The sequence below is a fragment of the Drosophila yakuba genome, chromosome 2R (assembly GCF_016746365.2).
Source record: "Drosophila yakuba strain Tai18E2 chromosome 2R, Prin_Dyak_Tai18E2_2.1, whole genome shotgun sequence".
NCBI classification, from domain to species: domain Eukaryota; kingdom Metazoa; phylum Arthropoda; class Insecta; order Diptera; family Drosophilidae; genus Drosophila; species Drosophila yakuba.
Window position 1 is genome coordinate 19,906,773 of NC_052528.2, and position 15,084 is coordinate 19,921,856.

General features: G+C 49.0%; 3 protein-coding genes across 5 annotated transcripts; 2 read left to right on the top strand and 1 right to left on the bottom strand.

The window, feature by feature from the left end:
* Window positions 1-574: 574 nt before the first annotated feature.
* On the top strand, window positions 575-5,349 carry LOC6531516 (telomere-associated protein RIF1). Its single transcript, XM_039372094.2, has 4 exons — window positions 575-778; window positions 856-3,322; window positions 3,384-3,673; window positions 3,738-5,349. Exons 1-4 carry the CDS (start codon window positions 677-679, stop codon window positions 5,124-5,126), a joined length of 4,248 nt encoding a protein of 1,415 aa, XP_039228028.1. The 5' UTR covers window positions 575-676; the 3' UTR covers window positions 5,127-5,349.
* A 1,710-nt stretch (window positions 5,350-7,059) lies between these two features.
* LOC6531518 (glycerol-3-phosphate dehydrogenase, mitochondrial) lies at window positions 7,060-12,188 on the top strand. Of its 3 annotated transcripts, none has more exons than XM_015195883.3 (8): window positions 7,060-7,143; window positions 9,167-9,319; window positions 9,384-9,537; window positions 9,609-9,718; window positions 9,794-9,906; window positions 9,974-10,833; window positions 11,049-11,752; window positions 11,923-12,188. In XM_015195883.3, exons 2-8 carry the CDS (start codon window positions 9,218-9,220, stop codon window positions 12,055-12,057), a joined length of 2,178 nt encoding a protein of 725 aa, XP_015051369.1. In that variant the 5' UTR covers window positions 7,060-7,143; window positions 9,167-9,217; the 3' UTR covers window positions 12,058-12,188. The 3 variants fall into 3 exon arrangements, with proteins under 3 accessions (XP_015051369.1, XP_015051368.1, XP_002092317.1); XM_015195882.3 differs by lacking the exon at window positions 7,060-7,143 and adding an exon at window positions 7,777-7,929; XM_002092281.4 differs by lacking the exon at window positions 7,060-7,143 and adding an exon at window positions 7,957-8,222.
* LOC6531519 lies at window positions 11,832-14,680 on the bottom strand. The gene is made up of 5 exons (XM_002092282.4): window positions 14,444-14,680; window positions 13,679-13,792; window positions 13,005-13,618; window positions 12,739-12,949; window positions 11,832-12,675 (listed from the first exon to the last, which is right to left on the bottom strand). Exons 1-5 carry the CDS (start codon window positions 14,616-14,618, stop codon window positions 12,227-12,229), a joined length of 1,563 nt encoding a protein of 520 aa, XP_002092318.1. The 5' UTR covers window positions 14,619-14,680; the 3' UTR covers window positions 11,832-12,226.
* Window positions 14,681-15,084: the final 404 nt, after the last annotated feature.

Below are 15,084 nucleotides of genomic sequence, written 5' to 3' on the forward strand. Positions count from 1 at the left end.
TTCATATGCGTCAGTTTAAAAAGCTTACATAAGAGGCGTAGATAATGGATGATTCTAAGTAGCTTCTCAAATTACGTTCGAATATGTAATTAAAGAGTAAGCAGAGTTTTGGGTTTAAAAATCCAGAGTTGTAAAATCCATTATCAAATTGAGGGTAGATAATTTCAATGTTCTTATGAAGTGAGAAACCTTTAAAGGGGGCAACTGGTTTCGGAGGGCGGTACTTGAGAGCTATAAGACCAGTTTGCTTTTTAGTTCTGTTATAATTTTATAAAACAAAAATAACTTACCTGTTGATAAATTCTGAATTTTACTTTAAATAAATAGCTTTTTTTCACTTGTTGAAATAAGAGGAAACCAGAAGAGAGCAAAGATTTTAGTAATGCAAGCTCTTTGTGATTTTGCCGGAATTTAAAATTTAAATTATGTGCCACTTCCGGTGCTGCAGAAGTCTGGCAACTCTGAGTCTTCCTCTTTTTTTGTATTTTTTGGTATTAAACCTGCAGTCGCCGATAAGTTATCGATAACACATCGCCCTGCTTTTGCCATCTCTAGCCACGGCAGTTCGCGCGCTTTTTTCTTCAACAGTCTTTAAACTGCGGGAAAATTACTTGTGGCGGTCGCAGGCGGAAGAACGAAATATAAATAAAAGAGCATATTATCCCGCGTACAAGCCATGGATATAGACTTCGGCGCGGAGGCGGGGCAGTCCTACCGCACGGTGCAGCTCTCCGCGAAAGAGGTGCTCGCCGCTGGCCGCCGTCAGCATTATTGCAACGTAAGTAGGCCACCCAATTGCAGAGCCATGTATGTATCTTACTAGAGCCCCCCCTCCATTTCCATGTGCGAAACCAGATGATCGACCTGCTGGCGAGCAGCTGCAAGAGTTCCGGTCTGATAGCCACTTCCTTCACGGACGACGAACTGGTGGAGTTCTGGCTGGGTGACATCCTGCCGCTTATGTTCGATGCGGACCGCAAGATCCAGGACTGTGCCGTGGCAGCCCTGGCGGAGGCATTGGTGGCTCTCGACGTGTCTGTTATCCACTCTGCCAGGTGCTGGCCCCAGATCCGCACTGAGTTCGTCAACAAATACACCACTATCATTGGGGAGATGCGCGATGCTAAGAACTCCAACTGGCACAAGATATGGACGCTGCTGGTGCAGATCATGGACGAGGATCTGCTCCGGGGCTGTGTATATATCAACAAATTCTTGGCTCTGGTTGAGTTGGGCTTCCGCAATCCGGATAATGGTGTTCGTTCGGAGGCATTTCTTTGCTGGCGCGTGCTCATCAAGATCTTTGCCGCCTACGATGAACTGACATCCGTGAAGAGGCTTCGTTTGCTGCTAATCCCCCTGCGCACATCACAATCGCGATCCTCCCACGTGAGTGGCATCAAGTTGCGAGTGTGGTGGTATCTGCTCACCTGCCTGGACCAGGAGATACCGAAGTCTTTCGACAGCGCCGTCGAACACTTTCTGGCTTTTATGTTGGGCGGAGGTCCAAGAAATCTGCCCACCGGTCTGGCCCACAACTACCAGACGGCTCGGGAGTTGGCCCTGCCCTGTCTTGTGTCCCTGTGGGGCGTGGAGCCCAGTGAACCGTTGCAGCGTCTGTTCAGAGAGCTACGCTTGGAGACCTTGGTGCAGCCCTCGCCTCTGATGAGCGGAGAGGTACTGCAGCAGCACTGGAAGCCATTGTTGAGCGCCGCCGTTTCTGGATTGAAGTTACTTAGCGAGAACGATGCCACAGAAGCAGAACAGCTCCTGTTGCAGCTGCTCGTCCGCAATCTGTGCCTCGCCATGTTTCGGTTGGCAGTTGCTCCCTTCAATGTGGCGTGCTGCAGTGAAATCGAGAAAATCCTGCAGACGGAAACTAACTCCGGAGGCCGAGTTGTACGCGCTCTGTTCAATACCATAGCCGCTGATAGTTTGGTAATGGAGCGTGTGGCTGGAAGCGACCAGCTTGATGTTCTGGAGGCCTACTTGAAACTGGTCCTGAAATCCAAGACAGAAGTTCCAGCAGCCATTCTGCAGCGAAGTATCGCTTGCATTTTCGCAGTCGACCGTATTGAGGCGAGCAATCAGAACGAGTTCCGTATGCTGGGCTCTTTCGCCGAGTTTCTGATGCAGAACAACGACGAAGAGGACTTTGAGGGATTCGCAGTCAAGCTACAGGTGTGGCGACAGGTGTCGCAGGCGTTGTCCAACTATCTGCGAAACAATGCGCTGGAATACCGCGTGGCACACAACGCTTCCCTTTTGGACACTTGGCTTTTATGGCCACTTCAGACACTGGCTGCCTTTGCGGGACGACGTGCCAGCAACTCCTTTGATGTCTCATTTTGCGATCAGTGGCGCCAACTGGTAAACGCAGGACAAAACGCACCGGGCAGGAAGAAGTTCTTGACGGACCTGAAAGCCACACTTACAGACCTCCTTAAGAGCAAAGACGAACCGCACTTTGCTGAGCTCTTCGATGCTTATGTGAGCTCCGTAATCAAGCTTGGACTCTGTAAAGATGCACCATTGTATAAGGACGTCTTTGGCCTATTACAAACCATCTTCGAGCAGCCCTCCTCCCAGAAGACGCTCGAAGCTTGTTTAAACACCCTCCGCAACCTGGTGGTGGAGTTGCGCCAAAACGAACTCATGGTAGTGTTCGATTCATTGAAACCAACTTTGTCCTCTGGCATCCAGTGCTGGAATAAGTTGAAGTGCGAAGGAGGCTTCTTGGAGGAGTGGAAGCGGGGTATTCAAGAAAAGTTTCGCAAGCTGCCCATGAAGACTATGGCAAATCAACTCAAGGAACTCTTTAAGGGAGATGATCTCTTCGTGATCATCCCATCAGTGTGGAGCCTGAACCCAGAAAAGCTGACGGATCGTCAAAAGGAGCGCTTTGCTGAGAAGTCGGACATTCCAGCGCTGTACAATGATATGTCGCAGTCTCAGGACTCCGCATCCATAAAGCCCTGGACTCCCAAAAAGGTAGTTATCGCAAAGAGCAAACAGGGTGAACTGGCCTTAACTGGAAAGGATGACAACGATGAGGTGATCGACATAACGCCAAGCGAGGAATCTGAGAAGGAACCAGTGAGAGTTGAGGTAATTACACCCATCCGAAAGAAACCTGGACGTAAGTCCCAGGCTCAAAAAGATGAGGAGGCCGCTGCCAGGGCCGCAACTCTTGCCGAGGAGCCGCCAAAGCGTCAGACGCGAACACGGGCGGCTCAAAAAGACACGGAACAGGCGGCACCTGAACGCCAGCTCAGATCGCCAAAGAAATTGCCACCGACTCCGGTCGTACAATCTACAGCAGGTAAGCACAACAAGTGACAGGTGGGCTTAGGATGTTAATCCCAACACTTGAATTCTTGCAGCTGCCGGTAAGCAGACAAAGGTTGCAAAACCCACCCCCGTTGTGGTAATTGCGCAGAGCGAGGATCTCTTCCCGGAAGTCGCAGCTGAGCCAGAAGCTCAGCCAGAACCGGTTAAGAAACCCGACCCTGTTCCTGAAACAACAACTCAACTGACTCCGCCTGATGTGCCCTTGGAAGCTGTACCCTCTACCCAACTGCCGGGAGGCAGCGGCGATCCTGCCCTCTCAGCGGCTGCTGTGGCTGCCGGGGAGACGTCGCCTAAGAAGTCCGGCACGCGAATATGCAACTTGGTAAGAAAATTCGATCGCATTAGAATGTGTAAACTGATATCCACTTGATAACAATGTTTCGCAGGGTTCGCCACCTGATCGCAAGCAGACGAACAACTCCTCGAGTCCAACTCTGCGGCCCAAGCCCACGGGACATCTGACTGGACGCGGTGCTCAGCTGATCAACATGATCCGCAACAAGAAGCTGGACGCTGCATCCGGCTCGCCGTATGCGTGCATGTCTACATCCCGCCTGGTGCACCAAGTGACGCCGGCCCGTGTCCAGGATCGCGCCGAGCAGGTGTCCACGCCCACCAGCGAACTCAACGAGCTGACGGGCACGGATCAGACATCCACGCCGATTCAAGCACCTCCCTCAAAGGATCTGCTGGTGTTTTCCAAACGACTGCCATCGCCATCAGCCAGTCCCTCGGTAAGCATCCTGAAGCGCAAGCTGCGATGCGAAAGTCTCGATGATGTTACTCTCGACTCGCCGGCCCTAAAGCGAAAGCGGGTTAGCTTCCACGACCCACCGGTGTCCGTCACCAAGGAGTATCTACGGGATGCTGAAGAGACGCGCAGTAGCTTGAAAACCAAGCGCTGCCTGCTCATGGACAAGGTGGCCCAAACCACCGAGATGCGCCAGGCGCTGAGAAGACGCGGTCGGTTGGACAGCATAATCGAGATAGAGCGTTTCGCCAGCGAGCAGACGGCCAGAACAGCGACGACGGACAAGAGCCTGGACAAGTCCACTGGCGAAGCTCCCGAGGAGGATGCCTTCACCAGCTTAAAGTGGAACGACACAGGAAATGCGCACAACATCAGCATGAGTGAAGAACCCGTTAAGGCGATGGAAGTGGAGTCTGAACCAGAGCCAGCTGGTCAGGATCTAGCCATCATTGATCCAGAGGCCGCACTTGACCTGGTGGTGGAGCAATTGCCGCTGGAGTCGGTTTTGCAGCGCTACTTTGACAAGAATCCGCTGAAGAGCGCCGGCACATTGTCCAAGTTTCTGTCCGCCCAAATGGGAGCAAACGATAAACTCAAGACAAACGTGCTGGAGACTCTGTCGGAGAACCACTCCAAGGACTTCCTCGATCACGCTGTGCGGGAGAATCTGTCATCGGTGGTGTGCGACCGCCTGAACCCGAACTCTGTGCTGGAGTACGTATGCGCCAAGTCGAAGATCAGCAACAGTTGCCGCAACGGGCTGCTGGCCCAGGTACCCGAAATTCTCAAAAGCGGCCCGCGCTCCGATGCTGAGCGACTGGCCTTCGTGCAACAGCTGATGGTGCAGTGCAGCCCCGGTGACGACCTGCTCCTCGATCTCATTGACCTTCTGATGCGTACGCGTCGTGAGCGGAACAGCAGCAGCACCTCCACCTCCACCCACATATCCAAGGGCGTTGTATCCGCCACTGGAAGCCCTGACAACGTGGCCGAGACCGCGGCCGACTCCTCGTCGAACTTGTGAATTGGACCTGACTTGAAATTACAAATGAAATATTACGCACTTGGCCATTGCCATCGATTAAGTATGGAGGTACAATTGTAACTAGTTGGTTCTAGATAGTTAAGTTTAAACTGCATTATGTTTAAGATATATATTATGCCCGTTGGTGTATTATGTTTCGGCTGCAAGAACTTGCTTCGTATTTTTACAATAAATTCAATATTTTATTATTATATAAATTATATATTGATGGCGTTTTAGGTAACAAGATAATGGTTCGTTTCCCTCTGTGAGCGAAGGGAGAACTTATTTCTTTTTGGGTGCAGCGATCATAATTCGAATTTGATCGTTCGAATGCGATGACTGAAGTTTGATAAGAAAACCGCGCGATAATTGGAACTTGCATTCAATTGAAATTAGTCTATAAAAGTCTGGGAGTTGAGTTACTCAAAAGTCCAACGTGCAGACATGTATCTCACAACGTAATCGAATACCATAAAAATGAAGCTAATCTAATCTACTCCATGTTTGTGTTAATATGTCAATACGTCAATAATGACTAGACAGCCACTTTTCCCATCAGGCAGATAAATAATTAGGATGAGTTGTGATAAATTAGTGAGTTGTGTTCAGCGAGTTCAATTAGTGTACGAGTCATTGATAAAACTTTGCTTCGGTAATCATGATGCAAATGAAACGCATATTCCCAGTGATAAAGTGGCTCTGCTTGTGCAATGGAAGGAATATACATAAGTATTATTGGTAAAATACGTTTTAGGTAATCAGTTTTCCAGTTGGCATAGGGCATCACAAAGTCGTTGAGTTTCGCTTCATTGGTGCCTGTGATTATGCTGGATATTTTGGGGGTCAGGCAGTGGCACCTTCAGTGGAGGGCAAGCTCCACGTAGGAACCTCCACTGGTGCCGGTCCAACCCTATTCCTATCTGGTTGTTTTTGCTGATTTGTTGTTCTGGTCGCGGCAAAGTCAAATTACCCCGCCTTCCGTCTACGCGTCCATTGATAATGTTCACGTGCTAGCAAACAACGCGTCGTCGCCGACATCGGCAGATAGAGATACGTTGTCGACTGGCGACGCCGACGATCTTTAAAACCCATACACTTTGTATACTATGTGGCATATACGAGTATATAGGTATTCGTCTTTCGCTGGCATTTGTGCAAATACAATACTATTATATTCCAGCGTGGGCGGAGCGCTCTGCACGCCGATGGTGCGTGTTAGGTGCTCTGTGCTCCGGCGGACAAGACGTTGGATACTTTGTATCAGTTACAGGCGGCGTGATAAGTGCGCTTTCGGCACAATTAGCCAGACGTTTTAATTTGGGAATGCCAAGGTCGTTTGTAGGTCTGTACTTAGCACGGGTCTGTACGGGCTGCTTGTAGGATCCCGATACGACAAATCGACGTGTCTTTGCCGCCCATGTACGAGTATAAATAGCGATGGAAAGTTCTTGCTTAATTGCGCAAGTGAAACTGACCTACCTAACCCAGGCCATCTCGTGTACGATGACGCAGTTCGTCCGTACTTGAGTCTTCTGCTCCGTCTGCTCACTGTCTGCGGAATCAGCCCAGTCAGGCCAGTCAGCCCAGTCAGCCAGTCAGCCGATCGAGAGCACAGCCTAATGCCTAATGTACAACCCCCCCCCCCCACAAGAAAAGATACTATACGTATTCATACGCCCCGTGGACCGTTCGTATCCATGTGTGATTCATTCATAAGCCGGTTGCCCTCGAAACGCGTGAGGCACTTGTGAAATGGGCGCTCTTATCAGGCGTTTAGTTCCCGAATCGATTTCGATGGCGTGCCGTGGAAATTCACGGAAGAGCAGCCTTGCTGGCCCGCGCAGACTTCTATCAGCAGCAACAGCACTCGCCGCATAATTGAATAATCTGAATCTGGCGAGCGAAGAGCGCGAAACAATAAAAATATCAGATACGCTGCCCGTCCGCCGCCAGTTACAGAACAAATTCGCTCCGACACACAACGTGGGCGCATCTCGCAGGTGCCAAAAACGAGGTAGTAGTTTCAGCAGAAACACGAGAAGATACTCGTTTAGTGATCGGTTCATACGTATGTAGATATATCCGTCGGGTAGTTTGTTTAATTTTATGTGAAACAGTTCGTGACACAAAATAAACAGATGTAAACAGGGAATGGAAAATTTCCGACTGTGCTAACTACATTTATTTATGGTGAAGTGCTGAAGGATGCTTGTGAAAATTTAAGGATATTTATCTCTCTATTTAAGCCGCGAAAGACTGTTGAATTATAGATGGTTACACCTCAAAAACAACTGTTTCCACAAAGAGTAAGAGAAAGGTCACAAAATGTGCACCATTCAATGGATCCATCGGATACTTCTTATAAAAGTGAAAAACGCAGGATATTGTCGTGATACAACATTGCACTAGGAACACTGTTGAGCATCTCCTGCACATCTCATGCAAAAGCGAGAATAAGTAGCTGCTGCAGCACGAGAGTCTGGTATCTTGAGATCTGCCAATTGGCCAATTAGCCGGGCCAAAACGGGGCGGATGGCTGGGGAGGAGGGCGTGGCCCAACAGCTGATGGCGCCGAGCACGAGCACCACGACGAAGTGCAGCAAAAGTTTTCTCGAGCGGAAAAAAAGCTGAATGCAGTGCAGTGCAATATATTCGCAGAGCAACGGCGACTGGCGAACCAAACGGACGGAGCAAGCGGAGGAGTCTCGCTTCCAGTTCTCAGCTCAACAGTTCCAGGCCCGGAATCGTATTCGGATTCGAATTCGGAATCGGATCAGATAGCATCCAGAGCCACAACTAGGTGAGCTCAATAACCGATTTGCCTTGGCCGAGTGCGGATGCGGAAAGCGGAAAGCGGCGAAAATCGACGGCGAGTGTCGCGGAAAAGTGACTCAAACTCTGATGTAATCATTTTCACATGCCATTACGGCCGCTAAAATCGTTCCGTTCGCATTGCCATTGGCATACTCATTCTCATTCTCGTTCTCGGTCATACTCGACAATCGGGCGATTTCGATTTCGATTTCGGCATTTTTGTGTTTCGCACTCGGATTCAGTCTGTTGCTGAGGCGCTCGCGGCCTGGAAGCCAAAAGGTAAACATGGTCACGATTCGATTCTATTCTACTCGAATCGGTTTGCATTGGAGCGATTTGGAGCCACCGAAAGAGTGCGTCCAGCATGCAGCTGTGCGGATTACGTTCTGGTTTGTGTCCAGTATTCCGGATCCCAACTTTCGTATCTGTATCTTTATCTGGGCGCCAGCAGTATTGATTTAACACACATTCGGAATCCGATGAACGGGAATGGAATGGAACCTTCCAATGGGAAGAGAACGGATAGTTGGCCAAAAGCTTTACACAAAAGCTCCCATCAGCTGTAAAAGCCAAAAGCGCGCCAGAGAGCCAATGGAAATATAACTGAGAGCACAAATGCGAGAGAGAGCAAAAAAAATGCAAAATTAATTCGGAATTCAATTTGCTGTTTAATGCCAGATTTTATGGTGTTTGTGATATCATCAAATTCCTAAAAACGGAGAAACATTTGTAAAACAAGTTCCGAGCTGCAGATTCGCAGCCAGTTGTGTCACGGCAATATCAAAAGTGGGAACAGTGAATAGTGAACAGTGTTTTCATTGGTATCCTTCTTATAGAGCGAAATTTTTAATGCCTTGATATACCATTAAAGTTAATTTTAAACAAGTGGTTTACTAATAGAAAAAAGTGTGCATAATAAGTGTTTTTTATTAGTTTATAGATCCTATATAATATTTAGCAACACTTTCAATCTGAAAAAGCTGATATTAAATAAGTGAGAACGCCACAAGACATACATATGTATAATATCAGAAATTGGACAAGTATCTTAAACCAAATTGTATCTTAGAAACGTAAGGAATGGGATTGTGACGCATAGTAAAGATCTTACAAAGTCAGGAATTATGTGAACATCGTCCGTGTTCGTTTTTATTGCATACTTATGTGCTGAGGCACACTAAAAACAAGTGAAATTGATTGCTATTGCTTTTTGACCTTTGCAGCACAATATAATACTCGATCGTTTCAACATAGTTTCGTGAGAGATCCCCGGGATGACCTCGCGAATGTTCAAGTTCGGCGTAACAGCCGCCAGCGCCTGTGTGGGTTCCGTCCTGGCCTCGTACACCCTGGACCGCTGGAACACCCCCCATGTGGTGCGTAGTCCTTAAAATCCATAAACCTAAATCACTCTATTTAAGACCCTAATACCCCGACCAGGTTAACAATGCCACCGTGCCGCCGAAAAGGAAGCGCACGCTGCCCCCGCGTGGAGATCAGATCAAATCCCTGATGAGTGGCGAGGAGTTCGATGTGCTGATCATCGGCGGCGGAGCCACGGGAGCTGGATGTGCTCTGGACTCGGTCACGAGGGGTAAGTGGGCAATGATTCTGTACGACTGGAACTGCCTTTAAGAAACGCCTTCTTCTTTTCCCCAATCTAAGGTCTTAAGACCGCCCTGGTGGAGCTGGATGACTTTGCCAGCGGCACCTCCTCGCGCTCCACGAAGCTCATCCATGGCGGCGTGCGATACCTGCAGAAGGCCATTTTGGGCGTAAGTTATCGAAGTCTAGACCTTCGGCTAGAACCTCTCCCACAGTAGAGTGCTAACCATCCACTGCCATCGCAGCTAGATCTAGAGCAGTACCGCATGGTGAAGGAGGCGCTGGCTGAGCGCGCCACCATGCTGGAATCGGCGCCCCACTTGACCCACCCACTGCCCATCATGCTGCCAGTTTACACGTAATTTGCAACACTACCTCTGCTCCATATCCGCGACATAGCTAACTAGATAATCCCGATTCTGCAGATGGTGGCAGGTGCCCTACTACTGGGTGGGCATCAAGGCCTACGATCTGGTGGCCGGCGATCGCAACGTGAAGAGCTCGTACTACCTCTCCAAGAAGGATGCCCTCGAACTGTTCCCCATGCTCAAGAAGGACAAGCTGTGCGGCGCCATTGTCTACTATGATGGCCAGCAGGACGATGCCAGGATGTGTCTGGCGGTGGCGTTGACTGCCGCTCGCCACGGCGCCACGGTGTGCAATCACGTGGAGGTGAAGGAGCTGCTCAAAAAGGACGACGGCACTGGCAAACAGGTGCTGTGCGGAGCCAAGGTCAAGGATCATATCTCCGGCAAGGAGTTCACCGTGAAGGCAAAGTGCATTGTTAATGCCGCCGGTCCATTCACGGACTCCATTCGCAAGATGGACAACCCCACGGTGAAGAGCATCTGCTGCCCCAGTTCCGGTGTTCATATCGTACTGCCTGGCTACTACAGTCCCGATCAGATGGGTCTGCTGGATCCCTCCACCTCCGATGGCCGCGTCATCTTCTTCCTGCCCTGGCAGAGGCAGACGATCGCCGGCACCACCGACCTGCCCTGCGAAATCACCCACAACCCCACGCCCACCGAGGACGAGATCCAGTTCATCCTCAACGAGATCAAGAACTATCTGAATGCGGACGTGGAGGTGCGCCGCGGCGATGTGCTCTCCGCCTGGAGCGGCATCCGCCCACTTGTCTCCGATCCCAACAAGGACGACACCCAGTCCCTGGCCCGCAACCACATCGTCCACGTTAGCCCCTCCAATCTCATCACCATCGCTGGCGGCAAGTGGACCACCTACAGGGCCATGGCCGAGCACACCATCGATGCGGCAATCAAGGGTAAGTCCTCCAGTTCACTTGGTCTAACTGATTTTATAATGGATGACTGGTGTGGTGGAAACTTTTTACGATGTCTTCTTATTCATTTATGATACTGATAAGTAACAAAGATAAGATTTGGTGATTCTCCATAACTGTTAATGATTCAATATACGGTTACTTTATTACCTTTCCTACTCTTGCAATTATGTAATCCACGAATGTTCTAATTGCAGCCTGCAACTTAAAGCCAGAGCGCGCCGAGGCGGTGACCGCTTATCTGAAGATCGAGGGCGGACAGGGCTGGACCCCGACCATGTACATCCGTCTGGTGCAGGACTTCGGACTCGAGTGCGAGGTGGCCCAGCACCTGGCCAAGTCGTACGGTGACCGCGCCTTCGCCGTGTCCAAGATGGCCTCGCTCACCGGCAAGCGTTGGCCCATCATCGGCAACCGCATTCACCCCGAGTTCCCGTACATCGATGCCGAGATCCGGTACGGAGTGCGGGAGTACGCCTGTACCGCCGTCGATATGATCGCCCGTCGCCTGCGACTGGCCTTCCTCAATGTGCAGGCGGCCCAGGAGGCGCTGCCAGTGATCGTTGACATCATGGGCGAGGAGCTGGGCTGGTCCAAGGACGAGAAGGAGCGCCAGATTAAGCACGCCACCGAGTTTCTGGCCAACGAGATGGGACACTCGGTGAACCGCACCTCCAAGGAGCGCATACCCATCAAGCTGTCCAAGGAGGAGATCCAGACGTACATCAAGCGCTTCCAGCTGATCGACAAGGACAAGAAGGGCTACGTCTCCATCAACGATATCCGCCGCGCCCTCAAGAGCTTCGGCGATGGCGACGTCTCCGGCGAACAGCTGCACGAAATCCTGCGCGAGATCGATACAAACATGAACGGCCAGGTGGAGCTGGACGAATACCTTCAGGTGAGTCATGGAAACAACTAGGGGGCATTCCCAGGACAAGAAATTTTGCTTACGAAAAATTCACTTCATTCAATACGAGTATATATATATTTTATATATTTGTGTTTTCAAGTATTAACGTTTTACAGAGAAAGTACACGAACAACACTAACATTCATTTCAAATTCCAGATGATGTCGGCCATCAAGACCGGCGACGTGGCCTACTCCCGATTTGCGCGCATGGCGGAGCTGGAGGAGCAGAAGCACGAGGCGGCCAATCTGAAGCAGAAGATCAGCGTGGACAGATCCGGAGGCGGCCTGTAAATGCACCAGCGACTTAACAACGACGACCACATCACCCGGCCATCGGAGGCAAGGACTAGGCTTAAGATCGAACGGTTAAGATCAAACTTATTTTCATTTTGCTGTTAATAAAACTCTTTCAACTCACAGAACACAGACCGCCCTCACTTCCCTCCTACGTTTTACATTTTTAACTTATCTGGCAAGAGTTTGAGTTGGCATCAGCTTTGGGCTGTGCACCATTGGCATTTGGATTGATCCTGTTCTGATCGGCAGATCGGTTAGCCTGCTGTTGCTGTACGTTCGGTTTTGGATTTGGTTTGACGGGAGTAGACTTCACCTTCTGCTCGCTAGGATTGGGATTTGCTTTGCTAGGAGCAGGTGACACCTTTGCATCGGCAGTGATGGGTGTCTTCGACTTGGGATTTGAGGTGGCGGGCGCCAAGGGCTTCTTCTGTTCATTAAGTTGTGTTTTTGCATCCGAAGTCTTAGTTGAAGCTTTAGCTGGAGGAGTGGCGGCCACTTTGGTTTTCATCGACTTAGTTGGTTCAGCAGAAGCAGGTTTGCTTTCCTTTGTGGTGTTTTCCTTTTTCTGTCCATCCGATGGCCTGTTCTCAGCTCCTTTGTTCCTAGCGCTACCTTTGGGAAAAAGAATCTTTAATACGAATTGCTTTGATTTGGAATTGTATGTGGTGTTCGTACTGAAAGAGTTCTGCACATTGTTCTCGTTGTCGTCATTCAGATTTCCGTCGGCCTTGCGGAAGGTATACTCGCACTTCCTCAAGTAGTTGAACATATCGATTCGCTGGCAGTCGGTTAAGTCGGCAAACATGTCCAGTTTGGGGTCCCAGAAAAAGGGCAACCTGCCCTTCCTCGGCGTCAAAGCTAACGAGTCCGCCAGTTTGCTCATCATCTATAACATTTCAAAATTATTAGATTACAAAGTTCGAAATATATTTGATATTCACCTCGATAAGTATATCTTTAACGGGTTTTTGCCAGTAGCTGGCATCCTTTTCGATCAACTGCCACAGGAAGACCGTCTTGATGTGGTAGCTCTTTAGGTTCGCCTTGTTCTTCACATTGCGATTCTGCTTCATCAGACGGATTCCGGACTTCAGGAACTGCTTTCCGTGGAGCAGACGGCGCTCTGCCTCATAGAAGGAGGCCCTGAAGGATATGTTGTCGCACTTGGCTGGCTTCATGGGCTTCGGGACGGCATCCCAGTAGAGCGTTCCACCAAAATGTTTCCTTTGCTCCGGAGCCAAAATCACTTGTGCTGCTGAAAGCTTGATGGCTGGCACGAAGTCCACGGAGTACTCGCAAGGCCCCTCCACAAAGATCGTGTGGGCGGGGCCGCACTTCTTGTATGTAAGCTTCGAGATCTTGCCTTGCACCTCGATCTGATTGCACATTTTGTTGAGCGTCTGGTTCATGATGCCCTGCAGGAAGCTCTGCAGCTTGTCCTCCAGCAGCTGCTTTTTGTTGTTCACGATTTTCTGGAGGAGATCAAACACTGGCTTGTTGTGCGCCTGATTCCCGATAATCTCCATCACCTTGGACATGTCCAGTATAACGTTGCCTGTGCAAAACGGCATTGTAGCGCTTAACCAGTAAAATTGTATCTCTTTATCAATCTCACCTGGCTTGCTCGCATCGGCTTTGACAATGATTTTGTCATTTTCCGGAAAGACTAGATGGATAACCAAGTCGTACTCATCGGGCACTGATACCTTGACCTTATCGCCATATCCACCTATACAGGGCATAAATGCAATAAATGCTTCTGTCAACCAGCAAAGATAAGATACTCGTATCCTATGTAACTACTTCCTAACTGAAGAATTTCAATTCCATTTACACTTCTTGGAAACTAGCGGCGAAAGTCTGATAAGCCACTGTTGTCCTAGACCATAAGAAGCCAATAAAACTCAAGCAGTGCTGAAATCCCTGGTTGGATTCTTCTAGAACTCAATACTCAACGCAGCTAAGTATATACATATCTGTATATTTGTTTTTGCAGCCGGAAGTTGAGAGTCACGTTCTGTACCATAAAATGTATACATATCTAAGAGGTTTGTTCAGATTACAAGGAAAGCGAAAGAAAAGTACTTATAGATTGGAAAAATTGTAAACATTTAGTCTGTCACAGGAGTAAGTTAGGAGTAAGGTATACACCTCTAAGTAGATTAACGGGAATCGAAAAATTATTTAATAAATGAACCAATATTATTAGCAGACTAAACTGAATAAAATGGATGTATCACTGATTGATAGTCGTACTAGTTTCTTATCGCATTCTTATTACTTAGTAATTTGTAATGTAATTTCTCGTTTTTTCACACACTACGCGAACGAAAACGGCTGGCAATGGAGAAGAGAAAGCCAATTGGCGAGTACCACATACCGCCCAGTGTTGTTCCCTTGAGCAGCTTGCCCAGAACTCCCGATCCCTTCCAATGCGAGTACACCGCATCCTTCAAGGCGCTGAAGTGGGCGGCGTACTGCTCACGGTCATCCCTATTAATGCTCACGTATTTGGCGTTTGCCATGTTGCAACTATCTTCCAGATTCCTCGCCATTGCGCCAATGCTACTGAATTGCTTACGTCGTCGAACGCCGCTGAAATCTATCTGATCGCTGGCTCGTGCCGGTCTCTCCCAGCTGATTAGTGCTCGAGCGCTGAGTGTGAGTATCTGGCTCTGAAAAATGCAGCCGGTTGAGTGTTTAGTGCTGAGAGTTGAGAGTTTTCAAGAGCGGAGTATCTAAGTATGTGTATCTCAATTATAAATAAGAATGGAAGCTAGCTTCGGCATGCCGAAGCCTATATACTCTTGCGTAAATTATGTTTTAAGCATTAAGATTACGTTTAAATTAAAGACAATGGACCTTTGATTGCTTTTCTAGCACCTTAAATATATTAAATTTTTTAATGTATTAAACAGGGCCTTTAATTGTCGACTGCACAGTATATTTGTACCAGTTTTTGCACCAAAAAGTATTATCGAAAACGATGCGAAGCTACCCAAAACCTTCGAGAGGATTTTG

What these genes read in the sequence shown, in the direction of transcription:
- LOC6531516 (XM_039372094.2), top strand. Translation starts at nt 677, where the DNA reads ATGGATATAGACTTCGGCGCGGAGGCGGGGCAGTCCTACCGCACGGTG. An exon ending in GGTCGTACAATCTACAGCAG is followed by an intron (nt 3,323 to 3,383) that starts GTAAGCACAACA and finishes GAATTCTTGCAG; the next exon opens with CTGCCGGTAAGCAGACAAAG. An exon ending in GCACGCGAATATGCAACTTG is followed by an intron (nt 3,674 to 3,737) that starts GTAAGAAAATTC and finishes AATGTTTCGCAG; the next exon opens with GGTTCGCCACCTGATCGCAA.
- LOC6531518 (XM_015195883.3), top strand. Translation starts at nt 9,218, where the DNA reads ATGACCTCGCGAATGTTCAAGTTCGGCGTAACAGCCGCCAGCGCCTGT. An exon ending in GCTGGAACACCCCCCATGTG is followed by an intron (nt 9,320 to 9,383) that starts GTGCGTAGTCCT and finishes TACCCCGACCAG; the next exon opens with GTTAACAATGCCACCGTGCC. An exon ending in TGCAGAAGGCCATTTTGGGC is followed by an intron (nt 9,719 to 9,793) that starts GTAAGTTATCGA and finishes CTGCCATCGCAG; the next exon opens with CTAGATCTAGAGCAGTACCG.
- LOC6531519 (XM_002092282.4), bottom strand. Translation starts at nt 14,618, where the DNA reads ATGGCGAGGAATCTGGAAGATAGTTGCAACATGGCAAACGCCAAATAC. An exon ending in CAAGGGAACAACACTGGGCG is followed by an intron (nt 13,793 to 14,443) that starts GTATGTGGTACT and finishes TGCCCTGTATAG; the next exon opens with GTGGATATGGCGATAAGGTC. An exon ending in CAATGTGCAGAACTCTTTCA is followed by an intron (nt 12,676 to 12,738) that starts GTACGAACACCA and finishes TTTTTCCCAAAG; the next exon opens with GTAGCGCTAGGAACAAAGGA.